The 19,024-nt window shown below is 35.1% G+C and overlaps 3 protein-coding genes across 4 annotated transcripts; 2 read left to right on the top strand and 1 right to left on the bottom strand.

The window, feature by feature from the left end:
• The first annotated feature begins 59 nt into the window (after window positions 1-59).
• On the top strand, window positions 60-11,883 carry LOC149737509 (sorting nexin-14-like). The gene is made up of 28 exons (XM_089873637.1): window positions 60-345; window positions 534-602; window positions 939-993; window positions 1,236-1,309; window positions 1,506-1,584; window positions 1,917-1,960; window positions 2,277-2,364; window positions 2,670-2,754; window positions 3,150-3,297; window positions 3,709-3,784; window positions 4,039-4,083; window positions 4,373-4,453; window positions 4,893-5,007; window positions 5,433-5,588; window positions 5,813-5,937; window positions 6,356-6,414; window positions 6,684-6,757; window positions 6,968-7,014; window positions 7,399-7,606; window positions 7,872-8,053; window positions 8,324-8,553; window positions 8,821-8,869; window positions 9,194-9,314; window positions 9,859-9,952; window positions 10,364-10,465; window positions 10,886-10,950; window positions 11,108-11,199; window positions 11,277-11,883. Exons 1-28 carry the CDS (start codon window positions 278-280, stop codon window positions 11,355-11,357), a joined length of 2,712 nt encoding a protein of 903 aa, XP_089729763.1. The 5' UTR covers window positions 60-277; the 3' UTR covers window positions 11,358-11,883.
• On the top strand, window positions 11,803-16,018 carry LOC149737508 (uncharacterized). 2 transcript variants are annotated; one of them, XM_089873655.1, is made up of 7 exons: window positions 11,803-11,934; window positions 12,886-13,090; window positions 13,377-13,527; window positions 14,025-14,194; window positions 14,458-14,612; window positions 14,898-14,985; window positions 15,208-16,018. In XM_089873655.1, the coding sequence occupies exons 2-7, from the start codon at window positions 12,899-12,901 to the stop codon at window positions 15,601-15,603; spliced, it is 1,152 nt and encodes a 383-aa protein (XP_089729781.1). In that variant the 5' UTR covers window positions 11,803-11,934; window positions 12,886-12,898; the 3' UTR covers window positions 15,604-16,018. The 2 variants fall into 2 exon arrangements, with proteins under 2 accessions (XP_089729781.1, XP_089729780.1); XM_089873654.1 differs by lacking the exon at window positions 11,803-11,934 and having other exon boundaries at window positions 11,952-13,090.
• Window positions 15,704-19,024, bottom strand: LOC149737507 (pre-mRNA-processing factor 39-like). The gene has a single exon (XM_089873636.1). It carries the CDS (start codon window positions 18,911-18,913, stop codon window positions 16,178-16,180), a length of 2,736 nt encoding a protein of 911 aa, XP_089729762.1. The 5' UTR covers window positions 18,914-19,024; the 3' UTR covers window positions 15,704-16,177.

The following is a 19,024-nucleotide window of genomic DNA, read 5'->3' as shown; positions in this document are numbered from 1 at the left end:
TTTGTATATATATTTAAGACCTTTATACATAGATTGTCGGAAGTAAACTGCATTTGATATTTTGATAATATCAGAGTATGATAATATGCTTGTGCTTTCTATGATTTTCGCGACTGACATACAAAATCATTTGATCAAAACCAGTTTACCGACGCCGTCCGACAGTAACTTGAGAAAAATGCTATACAGAAAACGGCGGTAAATAATTGAATGGATTAAAATCAAAGCAAACATAAGTTAGTTAAGAAATACCAAGTGGTAGCGCTGGAAACGCGTCATGGCGAAATTTAAGACAGCGGTTTACATATCTGGAGCATGCATAGTTGCACTGTTATGTACTATGAGGTGGGTTAACATTTATAAATGCTACTTTCATATGAGCCTTACTGCAAGTTTGATACCAGTGAAGAATATCCCCTCTTCTTATTCACTAACCCCTATAACCACTAATCCCCTATAGCCACTAGTTACCATATTTAATTGAAGCTGTATACCTAAACTATCTGCTTTTCTAACTTCTTTTCTTGTTTCAGTGTATTCCAGTTCATGTTGCTGTTTTGGATGTTTTTCGCAGGAATTGGTGTTTCTGCCATGATTTTGAGGTAATGACCGTAAAGTAGTAGTTTAAGTGGTGCTAATGTAGAATCTCCCCAAACTATCCCTAACCACAACCCATACATATTGTTTATTTTATAACACAACAGAAAATTCTTTACCTTTATCGGCATCAAACCAGGGGTGGCAGGGTAGACAGGCCCTGAAAATTTCTGCATTATTCAATAAACATTATAACCAATAAATTGGTTTTATCACAGTATAGTGTGTCTAAATGTCCATGCCTCCCCTGTATTTTGGAAAGTTTGTCCCCCATGTTTCTCCCACTTAAACAACTGTATCCACATCTTTTACAACCATATCATCCCATTTCCACTCTACAGACCAGGGTATGAAATTCCCAACCTGCTGCTGTCAGTGATGAAAAAAGACTTGGTGGTAAAGATGTAGCTTATTAATTTTGAAACACTAAATCTCTCTATATATACATGGTTTTGCATTTAACAATTATTAGTAGAATGTTATGTTACTTGTGTATCTGTTCATATACTAATATCTAACTTAATTTAAAAAAATCTATGCAACGAAATTTCCTATGTATTTCATTACCATCAAGTTATACATCTCTGTGTATAGTCAATATATTAAAAATATAATTTGAACAATATTTTCACACACAGGTCCATGCTAAACCTGTTAAAGTTAAACCAAAGCAATGTTCAATATGTGGCAAGGAAAACTGCACCAGGGAAAAGTAAATAAATAATATAAAATAGAATTGTTGTATATTAAACCAAGATCCTAATTCAATAAGAGACTGATGATGTCATTTTGGTAAAATAAATATCTGAGATATCTCACAAAATATATTTCACTGCTTTTTTTGTCGATTATGTATTTCGTTGAACTTAAAGTTGTTATTGTTAATATTTTGTTTTCTCTCCCAATAGACCAGAAGAAGAGTTCACGTCTTTGCAACCTTGGTTGGGAATAGAGGTGACAGAAAAAGTGGATAAAGCTGTCTCTGAGGTAAGGGGCTTATCTCAGTCTGCAGAATATGGAAGTGCATAACGATAAGTGCGCGTGCAGGACAGTTATTTTGTTATGGACATGTTCAAGCCAAATTTTAAAATAAACTTGCTTACTTTAATACAGATTTGTTTTGTTGATTAATCAATATGCATCTAGGAACAAATCATGTGCATTTTCAAGTTAACAAATATTACTGAATGCTATATTGATACTGTTTAGGTTCATACTTACGTGATTGCTTAAAACTTGACTTGAGTAGGCTACTAAAAACATTAAGTTCCTAATTCTGAACATCATTACATCAATGATATATATTTATACATTTGTAGTTTTTGGAGCTTCTGCTTGAACAATATGTTTGGAAATGGTACAGGTGAATATTATTTATTTACTTACTTACAAATCATTTTGTCCAGTAAAAATAATTTGGTTAAATGAAACTTAAGACACAATTTCTGTGTCATTCTTTTAGCAGCTCATCTGATGTAAAAAAAGTTTTCTTTGATAATGTCTTGCCGAATTGCAGTCAAAATGGTGGAAATACACTTTGTCCTTTTTACCAGATAGGCCGCTAAATGATTATTTACATTATGCCTGGTAGCAGAAGTAACAGAAAACTCCTTAGTCGTTATGTTACAGCTCTATTGTAAATGGTGTTAGATTAAAATTAACATTATGTTTGTGCTCAGAGATCTGAGCGAGGATGAATGTTTCATACACGAGCTCAAAGTTGCAATGAGACACGCTTTGTGTGTTTTATATCGAAGAATAAACCAGGTACATTTGTAGTTGACTATGTATGTTGTATATGCTTTTCATACAAATTTAACACTTTTTGGTTTTAGGTTAAGAAAAACTTTTATATATAGAGAGATATGAAAGAACATCAAATTTATTTTATAGTTTAAAATAACATATATATATAAATCCTATTTTTAATTCTAAAATATCAATTCATATTAGATACAGACAGTAATAGTGAGTCATTTAATTTCTGATTGATTCACCATATAATTGATTTTTTTGCGTTTTATTTAAATATCTCCTTAAATTTTATTCTTATTTATTGATTTATTTGTTAGGTTGACTTGTCAGATGTGATTATTAAGAAGTTGTTGAGACTTTCCATCATTCACCTTAACGTGTGTTTATCTGCACAAGATGCAGGCAAGTGGAAAATGCTTTAAATTATTAATTACATTTGGGCTTTGGTGCACACATCTTATATTTAATTAAAGTTAAATAATATTAATGAGTATGTTACTTAGTTATCCTTGCATAGCTAGGTAACAACTAACGACAGTTATTATAACTTGTTGTTCTGTTTAATACACCCGGCTTATGTGTTATAGTATACCATATATGTAACTATGGCCGATAATTTTATTATGGCTGAAAATTAGGAACCCCTAGGTTGGTGCAATTCCCCAAGGGCACATATACGCCTATAGTGGTAGCAGTGTTAAGCCTTGAACCCGTATCCACTAATCTAGAGGCATTCCAATCACTGTACCATGGCACCAATAGACAAACAGATATAATTCAGCAACATCTGTCTACAGGTTGTAACAACGAAGATGAGATCCTCACATATTATGGTATCAAGCTACATAGAGCTTTACAAAGCAGAAGATCAGAGTTGAATTATTTGCGTGCATTGTGTGACCATGTATTCCCCCACCTGTTCCCTCCCTCACTTATCAAAAGCAGGTAGTTGATGCCGCAAACATTTATAAATCAAAGTTAAAATCAGTTGAACACAAAATCTAGCGAACAAATTTCACCTCATTGGTTGTAATGTTCACTGATTAATGCAGTGCAGAAAATTCTAGGATTGGTCTTCCTACCCTGCCACCCCAGGTTCACTCTCTTTAATATGGTTATGTGTCAAAATGAATGGACCTGTTTAAATTTAAGAAAAATGTGACAGGGTGTATAAAAGAACTATAAAAGTAAGAAAAATGTGTGTGAATGTATAAAAACAGATTATATTGAAAAGTTGTTATACTGAAATTATTATTTATTATGTTTTTACGCCTATATTTTGTAAAATCATTATATACAAAATCAACTTAAACAAACCATGAATAAAAGTTTGGATAAAATAATTTTAATTTTCAGAGTTTTTCGTTCTTTAATCCGAGAAGTTTTAGCATCGAATGTGATCTTATACGGGTTGGACACGATCACTGATCCTGTGAGTCTATATAACTTTTTTAATTGTATTTTATAAATAAAATTGAATGAAACTTATTTACCCTCGCATGGCGGAACAACGGCACTCATTATAATAAGCGTGTTCTTCTTCCACCTTTTGATTTAATCTAAAAGCCATACACACATACCCACAACAGTAGTCAGTAGCTACGTCAAATCCTAAACTGAAAAGCTAAGGACTAGAAGCGGTTTCACTTACTTGCAACGGCGCTAATTTTAGTCATTTCTTTTCAGGACAAAGTCAACAATCTACTTTTGATATTTTTTGATGAAACACCAGTAAGTAATGCACATTCATTGTTTGTAGGAATCTATTTTTTCTACAATCCGAATGATCTATATATCCCATGTTATTGCCCGTTAAGCGGTGAAATATCACCAATTTACCTGCTACTATATGTACCCAGAACAGAATATTCACTTGGGGTAATGGTGTTATAACCTATTCTTGGACAAGCAATCGCTGCATACTAGGCCTATTCTAGGACATTCCCTACTAATGTTAGGTGCCCTTGATTTTTTGTTCCAAGGTTTTATTTTCTATAACCTCCTTCTTTGTTCCCACAAGCCCAAAGAAGCAGATTGCCCACCTGCCCCACCAGCTCTATTTCTCGCTGAATTTGCATCAAAAGATAACAACAACTTATCGGTATGTGTTTGCTTAAAAATTCAGTTTCCTCGATAAACTTTCACCAGTTATAAAAAATGCATGACATGCCTGGTAAACTGATTGACGTTTTTAGTCATATTTTCATACTTTTAATTATATTGTCCAGACTATTTTTGCTGTAGAGTCATAACATGAATTTCTTTTAATAGTTTTATCTCCATCATATACAAGACAACAATAGGTCTTAAAATCCCAAAATCTTCACCGTTTTGTTAAAAAACAGTCAACAATTGAAATTACAAGAATAAAATACAAAATATTTTAAGGGTGATTAAAATATCAATATTAGTAAGTTTGTAAAACAAAATTGTAAAAAAGTGAAAAATTAAAATCAGACCTGTGTGGTTTAATAGTCCACCTTCAAACCTGTAATTTATATCCAGTACCGTGTACTTATTTTTATGAATACCTTTTCCAGTTACTTCAAATAGACCTTCCAAAGATCATGACGACCCAGGAAATGTTGTATCAGTTCATGACCTTCCTTAAAACACTCGGTGCCGTTCATTACTTGCAGTTTTGTCTCACTGTTGGTGAGTTAACATAACATACATTATGGTGGAATGTTTGACATTGTTTTCTAATTACACGCCAAGTTACATTTGTTCTAACTCTGTATACTCCTAAGCATGTATAAAACAAAACACCCGCTTTATATTTACAATTTGGTGAAATGGTTTTATTTCCCATTTTCAGTCAAATATTTCTTAATCGAGCTGTATTTATGTTTACACTGCTTGTATAATTGTAAAAAACAGTTTATTTTATTGTCTTTATAGGTATACGAGTAACTGCAACAGATAAAAATATTGAATTTGACTAAAAATAAATAAATGACAAGTAAAATTGATTAGCACCTTAAAGAGTTAAAAACTAATGAAATTAATGTCAGAAATTAATAAAACTTGGTCAAAATTGATGTCACAGTGTATAAACATAAGCTTGTTATAACTTGCAGATGATTTCAACCGACGTTGTTTAGCGACCGAGCAAACCGAAGAACAACAAATCAAACTCCACAAGGAAGCCAATGAAATATACACAGCTTATTGTAATCCAGAATCTGTAACCTTTATTCATTTTGAACCAGACATTATAAATGAACTGCGAGACAGTGAGTATATTTTCCTTTTTTTAATGTGAATATACACTGTAAAAATGCACCCCAAGTATGTTACTTAAAAATGTCCAAACTACCTGTGTTATTACCTTTATAGCTGTATAATAGGTTGCTTTAGAAATAGAGTTACTTTTTGACATGTTTTTCTATTTATTTAGCATTATAAACTTGTCAAATAAAAAATATTAATATTTTTAATAAAACTTTTGTCATACTAGTTACTGAGGGACGTTGGAATAAAATGAACAAACTACGTACCAGTACTCCGCTCTTTCGTGCCTATGATCATGTTTATAATCTCCTTGAACATCTCTATTGTCCTCTGTTCTATCAAAGTGATATAGTAAGTACATATTTTATTAAATATTCAATGTCACTGTTGTATTTATTTATCAAATGCCATGAATGTATGTTCGGAAACTGAAGGTCCTGCATATAAACATATGGTAACATATAGGATGTAAAGATTAGGGTTTAATGACCATAGGCGCCAAACCTTGGGTGACAGGGTTAGCTAGCTGTACTGGAATATTCTGCACTGCATTAATCAGTAACATTACGATCAAAGTTGCATTTGTGTAAAAATATATTTAAATATCCTGGATTCCCCTGCCTTTTAAAAAGTGTGGTGCTTATATTTATAGAAATTGCCACTAACTTTGCATTTGTAGTACATATGTTCCTCAGTTAAATTGGTGGTTCAATAATTTTACAAACATTATATTTTGCACAGTAATAATCTTTCCATTATTCCATCACAGTATTACGAAATGGTTTGTGGAAAACGTGTCCCTTTGAAAAAACGTCGCCACAGATCAAGGTATGTAACATTTATACCATGTTGTAGTTTAAAGGTAGAGAAACTATGGTTTGTGAGCGAGCTTGAACCTGTTTATTTAGATATTTTCGTGAATAAAATAGTTTTTTGGGATATTTACTTATCAAGCAAAGTATTATATATCTTGTGAAAATACAATTAAATATATGTGGTTTTTTGGCTACGGAAGTCAAAACGGTTTCCACCCAAAACAGGGCTTTATTATCAAAAAAGTTTCCCAACCCATGGTTTGTTTATTATCGTTCATTTAGACAAGGATCTGGTCGCATGTATGACACAACAGCATCGAATAAGAACCAACAAGCCCAAGATGTTTTTAAACAAGGTTTGAAAAGCTGTTTACTATTAATTAAACATATTTCATTTTTAACAAAAATAGAAAAATAGATTATTGTGGGCTTAGTTTAATTTATATTCAACATTTGTAAAATCCTTTAATGACATGGGTCTTGGGCGAGATTTGACCCATTTTTCCAACACCCAAGCCGCTTATATATGCATTGGAGTGGAATATTAACTTTGCTTTTCATTCCAGGCAATGGAAGTTCTGAAGAAAATGATACAGACAACAATAATGGTTTGGTAAGCATAGGATTTACCACATATGTAACTTTGTGGATAATTCTTATTTTTTATATATTATATATATATATTTTTTATATATGGCTGTCAATTGTAAAGTAGATTGTATGACTGCAATTAAATATCTTGTCCAAGAACACATGCGCCCACAATGGTAGCAGTATTGAGTATTGAACTCCTTAACCTTTTTGGGCTAAAAGCAGGCATGCTAAACGCCATGGCATCCAGCTGGGCGAAAGGAATAAATGATTGTAATTTATACGGGCAACTACAGTAACACTTGTGTTCTGTTTCATATACCCCATGCTCGCAAGTTATCTCGTATGTAACTTTGTGGGTGAAATTTAAAAAAAATTTAATAAAAGTATTTGTTTACCCTTCTAGCTTGACATGGATGAGCGCTCATCCAGACTTGATGACGAGATGAGCGACGACTTTCTCGTCTCTCGCGATCTCTCCACTTGGAGGATCGTTATTCCTCGAGTGGATGTACTCAGGCGTGATGACGAGATTTCCCGGGGTAGTTCCGCTTCAACGAACGAGAAGATGTATGCGTTCTGTGTGGAAGTGAAACGAGTTGATATCCATGAAGGTTTGTAGTTTGACAACACTTTACAATAGGGTTGCCTGTATTATAGAGGATACATGTTTAAGTTTGTAAGATGCTACCTTGGTGGGTGTATGTGTCCTTGGGCACTTGATAGCAATACTTCCAACCCAGTGGTCACTACTGGGTTGTCTAAATTGTCCGTCATACATTAAAAAGCGGCAACAAGATGTATTAAACAGAACACTTATATAAAAATAACTGCCGATGCCACATAAAAATAAATAAATTATACTTATCCACACACCAGATGATGACATGCCAATCCAGTGGCAAGTCCTTCGAAGATATAACGAGTTCTACGTACTCGAGAACAAACTCACGGAATTCCACGGATCACTCGCTCCTGCATCACTTCCTCCCAAGAAGTTCATGAGAAGATCACTGGAGTTTCTCGATTCAAAGAAAGCTGACTTTGAACGATTCTTGAAGGTTAATTTCTGCATTTTTGGACAGAAATATAGTTTTTTGGTATATTTATGTATAGTTTGTTTTGTGTCCGGCAAACATATAGTTTTTTGGTAAATTTATGTAGATATAGTTTTTTGTTTAATTTTTGTTTTAAACTCAAACATTTGGCATTATTTTTTGCATAAATGGGTTTTATCTAAACAAAACTAAATTAAACGAAAAAGTCCTAAAGCGAAAAAAAAGTCATCCTATTTTACATTTCATATTAATTTACCGACGTATTTGTCCCAGTTGTTAATAGGAAAACCCGGTCTCCAACACAGTGAGCTCCTCTATGACTTCCTCCTCCCGGAGCGAGCAGGAGCCGTGTCTCGCTTCTACAGCAAGTTGCTCCCGGATGTTAAACTTGGACGAATATTCCGAAGAGTTCCAAACAAACTTCTCAAGGAGAAAGGCCAACATCTTGAACTTTTCCTTCAGTCACTCATCCAATCATGTGAGCCAAGCAAACCAAAACCGGGGTAAGTAGATTTACAAACACACTGATACTATTTTAAAGATTTTTTGCTGTTACCATTTAAAGTTGATAAAGCTCTTCTGGCAGTTTTGTATTTTGAAGCCAACGTTTTAACTTTCAATTTTTAGCAAAATACTGAATTGCCAGCAGAGCTAATAATAATACCTGGCAGCAACTGCGTATGTATTTGATCAATTGCTGCATCGTGTTGTGAATATAATACTAGTTTTTTGTAATCAACATAGGAATTTATTTGTTTTCTTTTTCCCAGAAAATATGAACCAATCACAGACAACCCAGAAATTCAAATGGATCAGAAGGTGAGTGTGGAAGTTTGTTGCAACTCTTGTTATATAACGACTGTTGCCCTGCCCTGCAAGGATAAATAAGTTTCATGGTTACAAAATTATATGCCAAACAGAAAAAACAATCGCCCACAAAGTTACATACATGGTATTTGGTAAGCGGGCACGAGATGTATGAAACAGAACGCCTGTGTTATTACAATTTTTGTTACCCGTCATGCGAGGATAATATGTTACATACGTGGTAACTCGTAAGTGGGCATAGGGTGTATTAAACAGAACAACCAGGTTATATTACAGGACAATAAATAAGTTACATGCAAGTTACCTATTATTCAGCTGCACAGTGAGATGTATCCTGACAGTGATTGGTGTTTTGGTTTCCAATCATCAGGAATGAACAAGGTGACGCAACTTGATTCCTTTCTTACAGGAATATGTGACTACCTCATTTTCATTAGTAAGCATACATATATATATATATATATATTAGTAAGCCTACTTTTATTTAAATTCCTTGTAGAAACTTGTAAACACGCACATAGTAATTTTTAACCCTACATTCACATATATTATTTTTAAACACATGTTTTACTAATTACATAATTGTTATTGATTCAAAACCCACATAGACTGTATTTGGTTTAACTTCCATGCTTTTTAGGTCTTTACTATGGTTTTTATTCATGGCGTGTTTTAATGACTGTTGTTCTTCCATTAATTCCCTTCTCTTTGTTGTATTAATAAATTGATCTTCGCTATCATATTCTAGAGATAAATAAAGAATAATTTTATGTTAAATTTATAGATGTTCTGAACATAGTCGTTTATGTGTTCATAAAATTTCAAATTGTCAGATGTTTTTATTTAAGCTTTATGCTCTTTAATAACAGATGAATAATTTCAATATTGATCAATGCTGTTACGGACGTAGTTTACAAAATATTTGATTGACACTTTGGTTTGCCGCTTTTATTCAGTTTTCTAATTCACATTTGTTTCAGCCACGAGAGTGTTCAAAGCCGACACCTGGATACATCATGTAATGGCTGGCCTTAAACTGGTGGTGAAGAATACCCTTGAACCTTTTGTTCGCAAGTAAGTTCAGTTATATCAATATATGTAATAATTGATTTAATGAAATATTGCCAAGTGGCAGATGAACTCTTGGAATAAAATTCAGGTTTTTATATCGTAGAATCCAAAATAGTTACTTCAAATTATGTTAATTATTCAGTCAATAGAACTGCATGTCAATTACTTTTAGAACAGATATCTACAGTTACATTGTATCAATTAACTCTTGTGAGTTTACCATATGATGTGTTCAACAGCCATGCTTTATCTGGCGCTTTTCCAACATCTTTTTTTTTATCCATACTGTGTTTTAGTGACTTGTTTTGCTGTTGATTTCCTTATATTCAATATTCCAATAATTTGATCTTGGCTATAATAATAATGTTATATGTATACAGTTTACAATACTATTACTACATTATCTCCCCACAGATATCTCCATGATAAGATATCATGTTATAAACAGGAACACCATGTTGTATCTCTCATCCATCTGTTTAGGGATCTATTGTTTTATAATAAAGACAAACCAAGGTAAGTGGGAATGCTGTATAAGCCTATATACACCATATGCAACTAGTGTACTAGGATTTGACCATAGGTGACATATGTAGTATATAGACTTAGACAAAGTGTAAACAACAAGTTTACATAAGCTTTGGTCAAATTGAAGTACACTAGTTGCATGGGGAGTATGTTTATTTCTAGCTTACTTAGGCAGTTTGGGGTAGTGGCCAATTCTAGCTTGTTTAAGGTTATATTATCGTTAGATTATTGCACTGAATAGCAGAAGAATAACACTGATCTAATGTTGAGTATGTTTCTTTCAAGCTTACATAAGCAGTCTAGATGTTTGGGCCAGTCTAGCCTAATTACTAAGCCTTCTACAGGACATACCCTTTTAGAATATATTAGAAAGCCTATTGCTATGTATTATTATGATTTGAATTAAAGAACTGCAAAAGAGAAGTTGGAAAGGGAGAAATCAACTTTTGAAGCTTGGAAAAACTTTATACCAGGTACCAGTTATGGAAACAATTCTCAGTCAAACAAATTTCGATTTTTATATTTTTGACAAATATGAGAATAAATATTAATTTTTGAAAAATTGTTTTATTAAATATTATCTTTTAAATATGTTGCATTGAATTTTAATATGAATTGCTCTTATATCAGTGAACTTTATCCGTGTTATTGGCAAAGAGAAGCATGAAGCTGGGTGTAGGCGATTGTTTCAAGTATTACAATATCCAAAACTAAACAAGCAGGTAATGTGTTTTTTAATATCACAGTTTTAAAATTGTGTTTAATAATCCTTGCAGTGTTCTAAACTCTTCCGTTACAGCTTGGTTATTTGCTGTTGGATTGCTTTCTTCTTGAACTTTTTCCTGAGCTTAATACTGATACCAAGGTTTTAACAAAATAGATTCAATTTAACATCTTGGTGCTTTGGCACATCAATGCAACGACCAACAAATTGTTTTGTCGAGATCAAAGACAGTTTTCTGTCATAAAAATGCAAACTTTGTCATATCTTGTTTGCCATTATGATCTGTAACGCCCACTTTTTTAATCTGTATTACCACCCAGCACACAATCTGTTCAGTTTAGTAATTTACAAATATGACATCTTAAAATAGTCCGTACAATGTTTCTAATCTGAATACCTGCTCACAGCATGGTTTATCCTTACCTACTCCTATACGATCACAATTTTCCTGATTCATTAGTATTACTGTAATCTGTCTTAAGTGCAGTTCTCCGTCAAATGTTAATGTTGTTTTGAATTTCGTTCACCATTACGTGTGTATTGTAGAGTACTTGCACCTTAATACGTAAAGTGCAATCCTTCGTTTTCTGTTCTAATCCATCTAGTGCAATGTCTTATCTTGTGCCGTTTACAAAGTTAATATATATTTGTGAAGTTAATAAGATGATTGGTCAATTGAAAATTGGCGTCCGTTTGTTTATCAACACAAAAAGTTGGAACCTTTCGGAGTAAGGTAAAGTGTATGCGGTTCTCATTTATATACTTTAGTGGGTGGAATATATAACCGTTCACCTCGCCTAAAATAACTGCTCCAGTCATATGAATGTAACCCTGATCCGAACGTGACCGGAACGACAGTCAATATAATACGGATGTTTCATATACCTCTTGCTGGCTTAGGACTTTTTATAGGAATTTTTTGTGGGTTGATTTTTTTTTATTACTATCACAAGAAGGAATTTTATTTCGTCCCTTCGATCACGATAACCAAGAATAACGGGAGAGTTTGAAAAAGCAAAAGTTCGGGTAGTAACGGTAAAACAACCGTTTTTAAACACGCTCATTGATAAAAACATATATATAATAGAATAACGTATTGGATAAAAAAACGAAAAAAAACACCCTAAACAATGTATGATACCAGCTATTAACGTTCCTATTTCCATTATTTAAGCCATCGTACCTCAGTCTCGGCGTCACACTATTGTTTGGTTATTACCCAGTATCGAGTTCCATACACCAAACAACCTGTATCGCCATAGACACAATGTAATCGAATATTGAATCGATTCTTAGCTTTCTTTACCAATGAACGTTTGTTGAACGATTGTACCTTGAGCCTATTTAAGTTTCAGGGGAATATTTGTATGTGTTGCAGACATTACCAGTAATCGGGAATATATAAATACTTTGAATCTACTCAAGTTTTAGCCTGTTCAAGGAATAATTGTATAACAGGGTGGGGAAAGATGGGACACCTTTTCACTCTATGTTGTCGTCATATTTGGTAGTAAACGAAGACCATTTAAAGAATTATAAAACCATATCCTCACCACCCCCATAGGTCGTTGTTACTTATTTAAAAAACGATCAGGATATTTGGATATTATGTGCTAAAAGTTCCCATCTTCCCCCATCCTACCATATGTATAGAATTTATTTAAAAGCTTGAGTATATTATAAGGTTGTGACACGAAATGAGCGACTTCCACAGTTGTGCATGGAATGTTATGGTGTCAGCCAACAAGAGAACGGAACTTAAATACAGGAACGTTCATCCAGCTTTGAAATGCTGCCTGGGATGTAAACAGAAAGTTGTGGACAGGAGTATACGACAGAAAATAAAGAAACAAACGACGTTGTTGGAAATAATGAGCGATGATTATGAGGTAAAGCGACGAACGATGGAGTTTAGTCGTATGTGTCCTTGGGCAAAGCGTTTAACCGCAAATGCTCCAACCCAGTGGTCACTTGTGAGTTGTCTAACTTTTCATCAACACAAAAAAAACGACAAATTACAAAACAATCACCATTAAAATGACACAAGTTGTCACTCCATGTAAGCGGACACGAAGTGTATGAAACAGAACACTCCTGTTATAACGACTGTCGTTGCCTTTTACAATCATTTAATCATTATCATTCTGTTAACTATAAACCTATACACCACCGCAGGGCTTTCAGTTTCAAAGCATCGCCGACTTGACGTTTTTGCCGCAGTCAGATTTCGTTGTTGCATCAGAATTCGCAACTGTCAATCATCCAAACGGAAGGGTTACTGTGTTTGGGCAGAAGGGAGAAGTTAAAATAACTTTTCCACCTCAAGGTGTTTTGAATTTTTGATGAATATAGTGGGGTATAGGAAAAGATGGGACACCTTATTCTTCGGTTTTCTCGTCCCATTTAAAAGTAAACAAAAAACATTCAAAGAATTATAAAACCGTAACCTCACGACTAACTGCATAGCTATAGACTGTTGCTATTTGTTTAAAACACGATTAGGATATTTGAATATTAGGTGCTAAAGATGTCCCGTCTTCCCCCACCCTACTATATATATAGCTTTTTGTAAACAAAGTAAAATGCTCCATGTTTTTATCTAATTTATCGTCCTATTTGGTAGTAAACAAAAAAAAGGATAATTACAGAGGTATAACCGTATTCTTACGATTCTAAAAGAGCGTAGTTGTTAAAATACTAAAAGAAAGGGAAGCATGGGATAATATGTGCAAACGAGATCCATCTTACCCCACAGTATTGTACCATAGTATACTAAAGTGATATATGATTAGGGCTACGTCAACGTAAATAATATTTTCATAGATCGAGGCAAAGACATCACACTATACGGCGTAACAAGCATTGGAAACAGCGACGAACATGTTGCAATCTGCACAGGTGATGGCGTTTCAGTGTGGACGGTGGATGGGCGTATCGTGTCTTATTTAACGCATGCTACCGTCCATAACTGCTGTCATGTTGCTTCGCTCAAAGTAAGCGTGATAACAATTTCATAAAATACATGTCTAAAAAATGAATTGAATGAAAAATTTAAATGAATAATTACATTTACACTGTATAATACATGAATGAACGACGTTTCGTTCGTCAAAGTAGCATACATAGGCGAAAAGACGGTTAGTAGGCCTAACAGTAAAATGACAACAGTCGTTATAACCCCTTTATAGATAAAACGAAAACCTAACGATAAAACAGAAGTGTCAAACTTAGTTGTAAAAAATGGCATTGGTTTCAGAACGGATTACTTGCCACAACTTGTATGACCGAATACGAAGATAGATTGGTGACGATATGGGACCCAAGGAACGGCAGAATTACTTCACAGTTCGGGTCGCGACCAAAAGTTCTAGAAGTTAACCCTCTTAAACAGCTTCAACGAATTTTAGTCAGGTGGGAATAAATGAATGAAACTTATTTATCTTCGTGTGGAGGGACAGTAATAGTCGTTATTGCACGGGTGTTCTGTTTAACTCGTGCCCGCTTACAATTAAGTTACCACGTTTGTAACGTATGCTCAAGCGTGGCAACGGCAATTGTAATATATAGCACTAGTATTCTGTTCATACCAACGAGGGTCGTGATACTTTTTGTTGGTGATTCGGTAATATAAATACATGAAATAGGCCTACAACTTTTATGTTAGTCAAAACTGTCATATTTCGTTTATTATTTCAGAGACAAAGATATTCGTCTACCTTGGTTCATTGCCGCCGATTCAGAATTAAACGTTCATATATCTGATCGTACATCACAATGTGTAAAGGTAACGTATAGTAGGGTGGGACAAGATTGGACATGTTTTCACGATAACGAAATATGGGATGCTGTGTTCTAACGGTATCCCATTTTACCCCCCAGTACTATAGAATACAAATGTCCATTTCGCTATTTCAGTACACTGTGGTACTATACAACAGAAATATAGAAAACAACAATTGCTTTCCGCGGTATAGGGTATTTTACACACGTTGTTTGCGACTTTCAGGTATTCGACTCGAGGAACGGAAGATACGAACGTCGCTATGATGTTGCCGGAGTAAACAACCGCTGTAGGAAAGGCAGTTTGCTTCCTCAAGGAATATGTATGGATGAAGACGACAACGCCTTTGTTGTAAACGATCTGACAAATACGGTGGCTATTTTTGACAAACACGGTGAACATGTTCGCGACCTTAGCATGGAAGAATCGTCTCCAAAAGAAAGCAAAATGTGGTCACTGGCGCTTAGTAAATACGACAAGGTACAATTTCCGCAAAGCGTTTTGGTGAGAAACCAAATGATTTCCCCGGCTCGTAAGATTGCATTGTCTATGTCTAGACGAAAACCTCAGGCCTTTGTATATAATCTCAGCTTTTGCAAGCATTACTCGATTGGGTTTTAACAGAAGATGCGTTTAAACGTTACCCAGTAACGCATTGTAAACACTGCTAGCAAATAAAGACCCTTTACCTATAAGCTTAACTTCTGAAGAGTAGGAAAAGTAAGTTCACTTATTGGTTTATTTTCAAACCTGTTGATACAATTTAAATCACAGGCATAGCACTTCGATGAAATGACTACGCAGTATTTTTTTATTTTATAATTATGTTTAAGCAAAGAAATGACATTGTGAAACAAAATTTGGCAATGTGATATGTGACAATAATGTTCTGTACAGGTGTACAGCCATTGGAATTTGACAAAAAGATTTATTCGCATTTACATAACATAACAGTATTTGCATTTATCGGAAGATGTCAGAAGCATTTTTATTCCATTCACAACTAGTTAAAGCGGTAATAAAAAAGATACACAAACACCCAGCTGTGGCAGTACACTTAAAAGAGCCAAGTGAGTCCATTGGAAATTGGAATTTCAATTATAAAAAGCAAAAACATGACACAGCTATTCTAAAGAGTTTTTTTGGTAACGATTACCAGCATTTAGTGTCTTATTTACAGAACATATGTTCAGGTTCACTGGTGTCCTTGCTGTTGTTGGTAGTACTGGCTCCACTGGCTGTAGTTATACTGCGGGTTTTCGCTCGCTTTTTGCTGATAGTTCCAATAATTCTGTTGATAATACAGACTAGGGTCGGTGGCTGAATAAGCTGCAGTAGTTGACTGTGTTGGTGTTGTAACATAACTTACAGGTGCAGTGCTTGATGTTGCTGAATATCGAGAACCGTTCGATAGTTGGTTGGGCGTGGAAGCTACAACAGTAATCGGTGTATCAGTTTTCGCTTTTTTAGCAGCTGGGTTAGAAGCATCTCCTGCTTCTGATTGGTGCCGCTTTTTTTGACTACGAACCAATTTCTGGTGTTCCTCGTAAGTTTTTTGCAACCGTTTCACGTCACACCCGTAATCTTCTAGAAATTCTAGTTTTCTTTGAGAAAAAGAGAATTTTTGGTCCTCGGAAAATTTTTCGTTCGCAATAGCTAAGTCAAATGCTTCTAAAGCAAGTAGCTCATCCTGGTCGTTGGAACTCGTGCTTGCATGTTGGAACTCCATTTCAACTAAATCATTGTAAAGGTTAATCTCTTCCTTGAACTTGGGAATCAAATCTTTTAGTAACTTCCGAGCTTCGTCTTTCTTGTTGGATATTTTAAAAAGGAACCATGCTAGTTTGCGAGTGTAAAACAAAATCTCTTTGTCCTTTTCTGCAACAGTAACATAGCTTATAAGTATATCTTCAGCTGCTTGGATGTTACCTGCTCTGCGCTGAAGGGCAACTCGGCGCATTTTAATCATGGCCATCCCCGGCAAGACCTTGTTCAGGTTTTCCAGGATTTCAATTGCAGTGGAGGTGTTGCCCTGCAACTCTTCATGGGCTGCCCACTGCATATGAATTGTGGGTTTCTTGGGTAAATGAATCGTACAAGCACGCTCATATATCTTGCCTGCCTTCACCACATCATGATTAGACATATACTTTGCATATTTGAGCCAAAAATCCTCATACAACGCACAGGCAATAAGGCAGCGTTCAAACAGCAGCACAATTCTATGGTGATTCCCATTGTTAATCTCCATATCTAAATACTCTCTCCAATTTTTCAACTGAGCCCGTTCCAGCTGTTTAACATGGAAGTACGGCCGTTTGACCCCTTCCTCAAAAGCCCAGATTTTGGTGACAATTCTCTCGGTTGCCTCAAATATTTTCTTTTTCTCTTTAATGATCAACTGACGCATGTGTTTCTGCTCCTCCTCATTCGGAGGTTTTTCGTGTTCCTCCACACCTGGAGGAGCTTCCTCCATGTCAACATCATTAACAGTCGCTCCCTCATCTTCATCACTTTCACTATCGATATCAATCGCATCCGGATTTTTCTTTGCTTTCTCTTTTTGTTTGTTCTGCTCCCGTTTCTCTAATGTTGGAAGTGGAGGTGTCACTCGAACCTCAGAAAGAAGTTTTTCAAATGCTTCCGGCATAAGAAGATCCTGAGGTGCGTGCGTGTTCACAAACTCCTTCAGGTCGTTGAAAAATATTGAATAGTGTTGTGTTTGTGTGGACATGGCTCTATCATAAAGTTTCATGACATTTATCCAATTTTTGTTGTCAATTTCCCATTTTATGTATTTGTTCCAAAGTTTCTCCGATCGAAACTCCTCCCCAGCAGCTTTCATTGCTCGTTCAAACACTATCCGAACCTTTTTGCTCCCAGCATCAGGACCTTTATAATGTTTAATATAGAAATCAATCACATGTACCCACAGATCAATACTCAGTGGAATGGCACGAACGCCTCTTTCCAAAATCACTTGTGCTTTTATCAAATTCCCCTTCTTTCTTTCAATTTCAGAAAACTTTTTCCAGTAACCATAGCAGAGTGGATACCGCTTAAAGAAGTTGTTGTAAGCCCTTCGAGCAAGCGCCATCTTACGATCTTGCTCAACCAACTGCAACAGGTAAGTCCAGGCTGTGAAATCATGTGGACTGTCCACCACCATTTTCCAATATCGAAGATATTCTTCCGACTCTTTGACTTTCACTTTAACTTCTTCCTCGGGAACAATAGGGATGCTATCATCATCAAAACAAGGAGGATCTCCAACCTCCGGATCATCCTCAACATCAGATATTGGCTCTGGAGATTTGCTCCTCGTTTCCTCCTCCACTTTTTTTTCATCATCTTCTCCCACATCTTTCCCATCATCAGAATCCCCATCATGATTCGACACAGTATCCAGCGTGACATAATTCGCTCCTTCATCCGCCGCGCTGTCAACTTCCATTTCTGGATTTTCTTCCGCTGCATCTTCACTTTTTGATTCTTCGTCAGCAGTTTCACTTTTTGATTCTTTCACTGCGTCTTCATTTTTTGATTCTTCAACAGCATTTTCACTTTTGGATTCTTCAATAACATTTTCACTTTTTTCCTTCCCTTCCTTCTCTACAGTTTCCATCTCAGTTTCCTGCTGCTCACTCTTTTCCGGCTTATTTTGAGTCTCTGTTAAAACAGTAGCCTCTGGTTTTTCACTTTCAGTTTCTTCAGTGCTTTTTACAACTTGTTTTTCTGTTTCATCATTGGCAGCAACTTCAGAATTTTCCAAATCCTGTTTGTTGTTTTCCGATTCGCTCGACCCTTCCATACCTTCTTCTGCTGTAGATTCTTGTGAATCCACTTCTTCGTTGGGGGTCAAAGAGTCGTCCGTTTCGTCTTTTTCTGCCTTCTTCCCTTTTGCACCGGATTTCCGTTTGCTTCGTCGCATTTTTTTCCGTAACACGTAATCGCAAACGTATATACTTACACTTATTTAAAAATTGGAAAGACAAACAGAAAATTAGATCTGTTGTATGAGTACAGCTAATTTCGACACAAA

Source organism: Ciona robusta, chromosome 3 (assembly GCF_009617815.1).
Source record: "Ciona robusta chromosome 3, ASM961781v2".
NCBI classification, from domain to species: domain Eukaryota; kingdom Metazoa; phylum Chordata; class Ascidiacea; order Phlebobranchia; family Cionidae; genus Ciona; species Ciona robusta.
Note: the sequence above shows the minus strand (reverse complement) of the source record. Positions and strands in the feature narration are given on the sequence as shown.

Excerpts from the sequence above, each read along its gene's own strand:
- LOC149737508 (XM_089873655.1), top strand. The coding sequence starts at position 12,899 with ATGAGCGACTTCCACAGTTGTGCATGGAATGTTATGGTGTCAGCCAAC. Across the intron at positions 13,091-13,376 it reads TAATGAGCGATGATTATGAG|GGCTTTCAGTTTCAAAGCAT; the intron begins GTAAAGCGACGA and ends ACACCACCGCAG. Across the intron at positions 14,195-14,457 it reads GTCATGTTGCTTCGCTCAAA|AACGGATTACTTGCCACAAC; the intron begins GTAAGCGTGATA and ends CATTGGTTTCAG.
- LOC149737507 (XM_089873636.1), bottom strand. The coding sequence starts at position 18,913 with ATGCGACGAAGCAAACGGAAATCCGGTGCAAAAGGGAAGAAGGCAGAA.
- LOC149737509 (XM_089873637.1), top strand. The coding sequence starts at position 278 with ATGGCGAAATTTAAGACAGCGGTTTACATATCTGGAGCATGCATAGTT. Across the intron at positions 603-938 it reads GTTTCTGCCATGATTTTGAG|ACCAGGGTATGAAATTCCCA; the intron begins GTAATGACCGTA and ends TCCACTCTACAG. Across the intron at positions 6,758-6,967 it reads CCAAGATGTTTTTAAACAAG|GCAATGGAAGTTCTGAAGAA; the intron begins GTTTGAAAAGCT and ends TTTTCATTCCAG.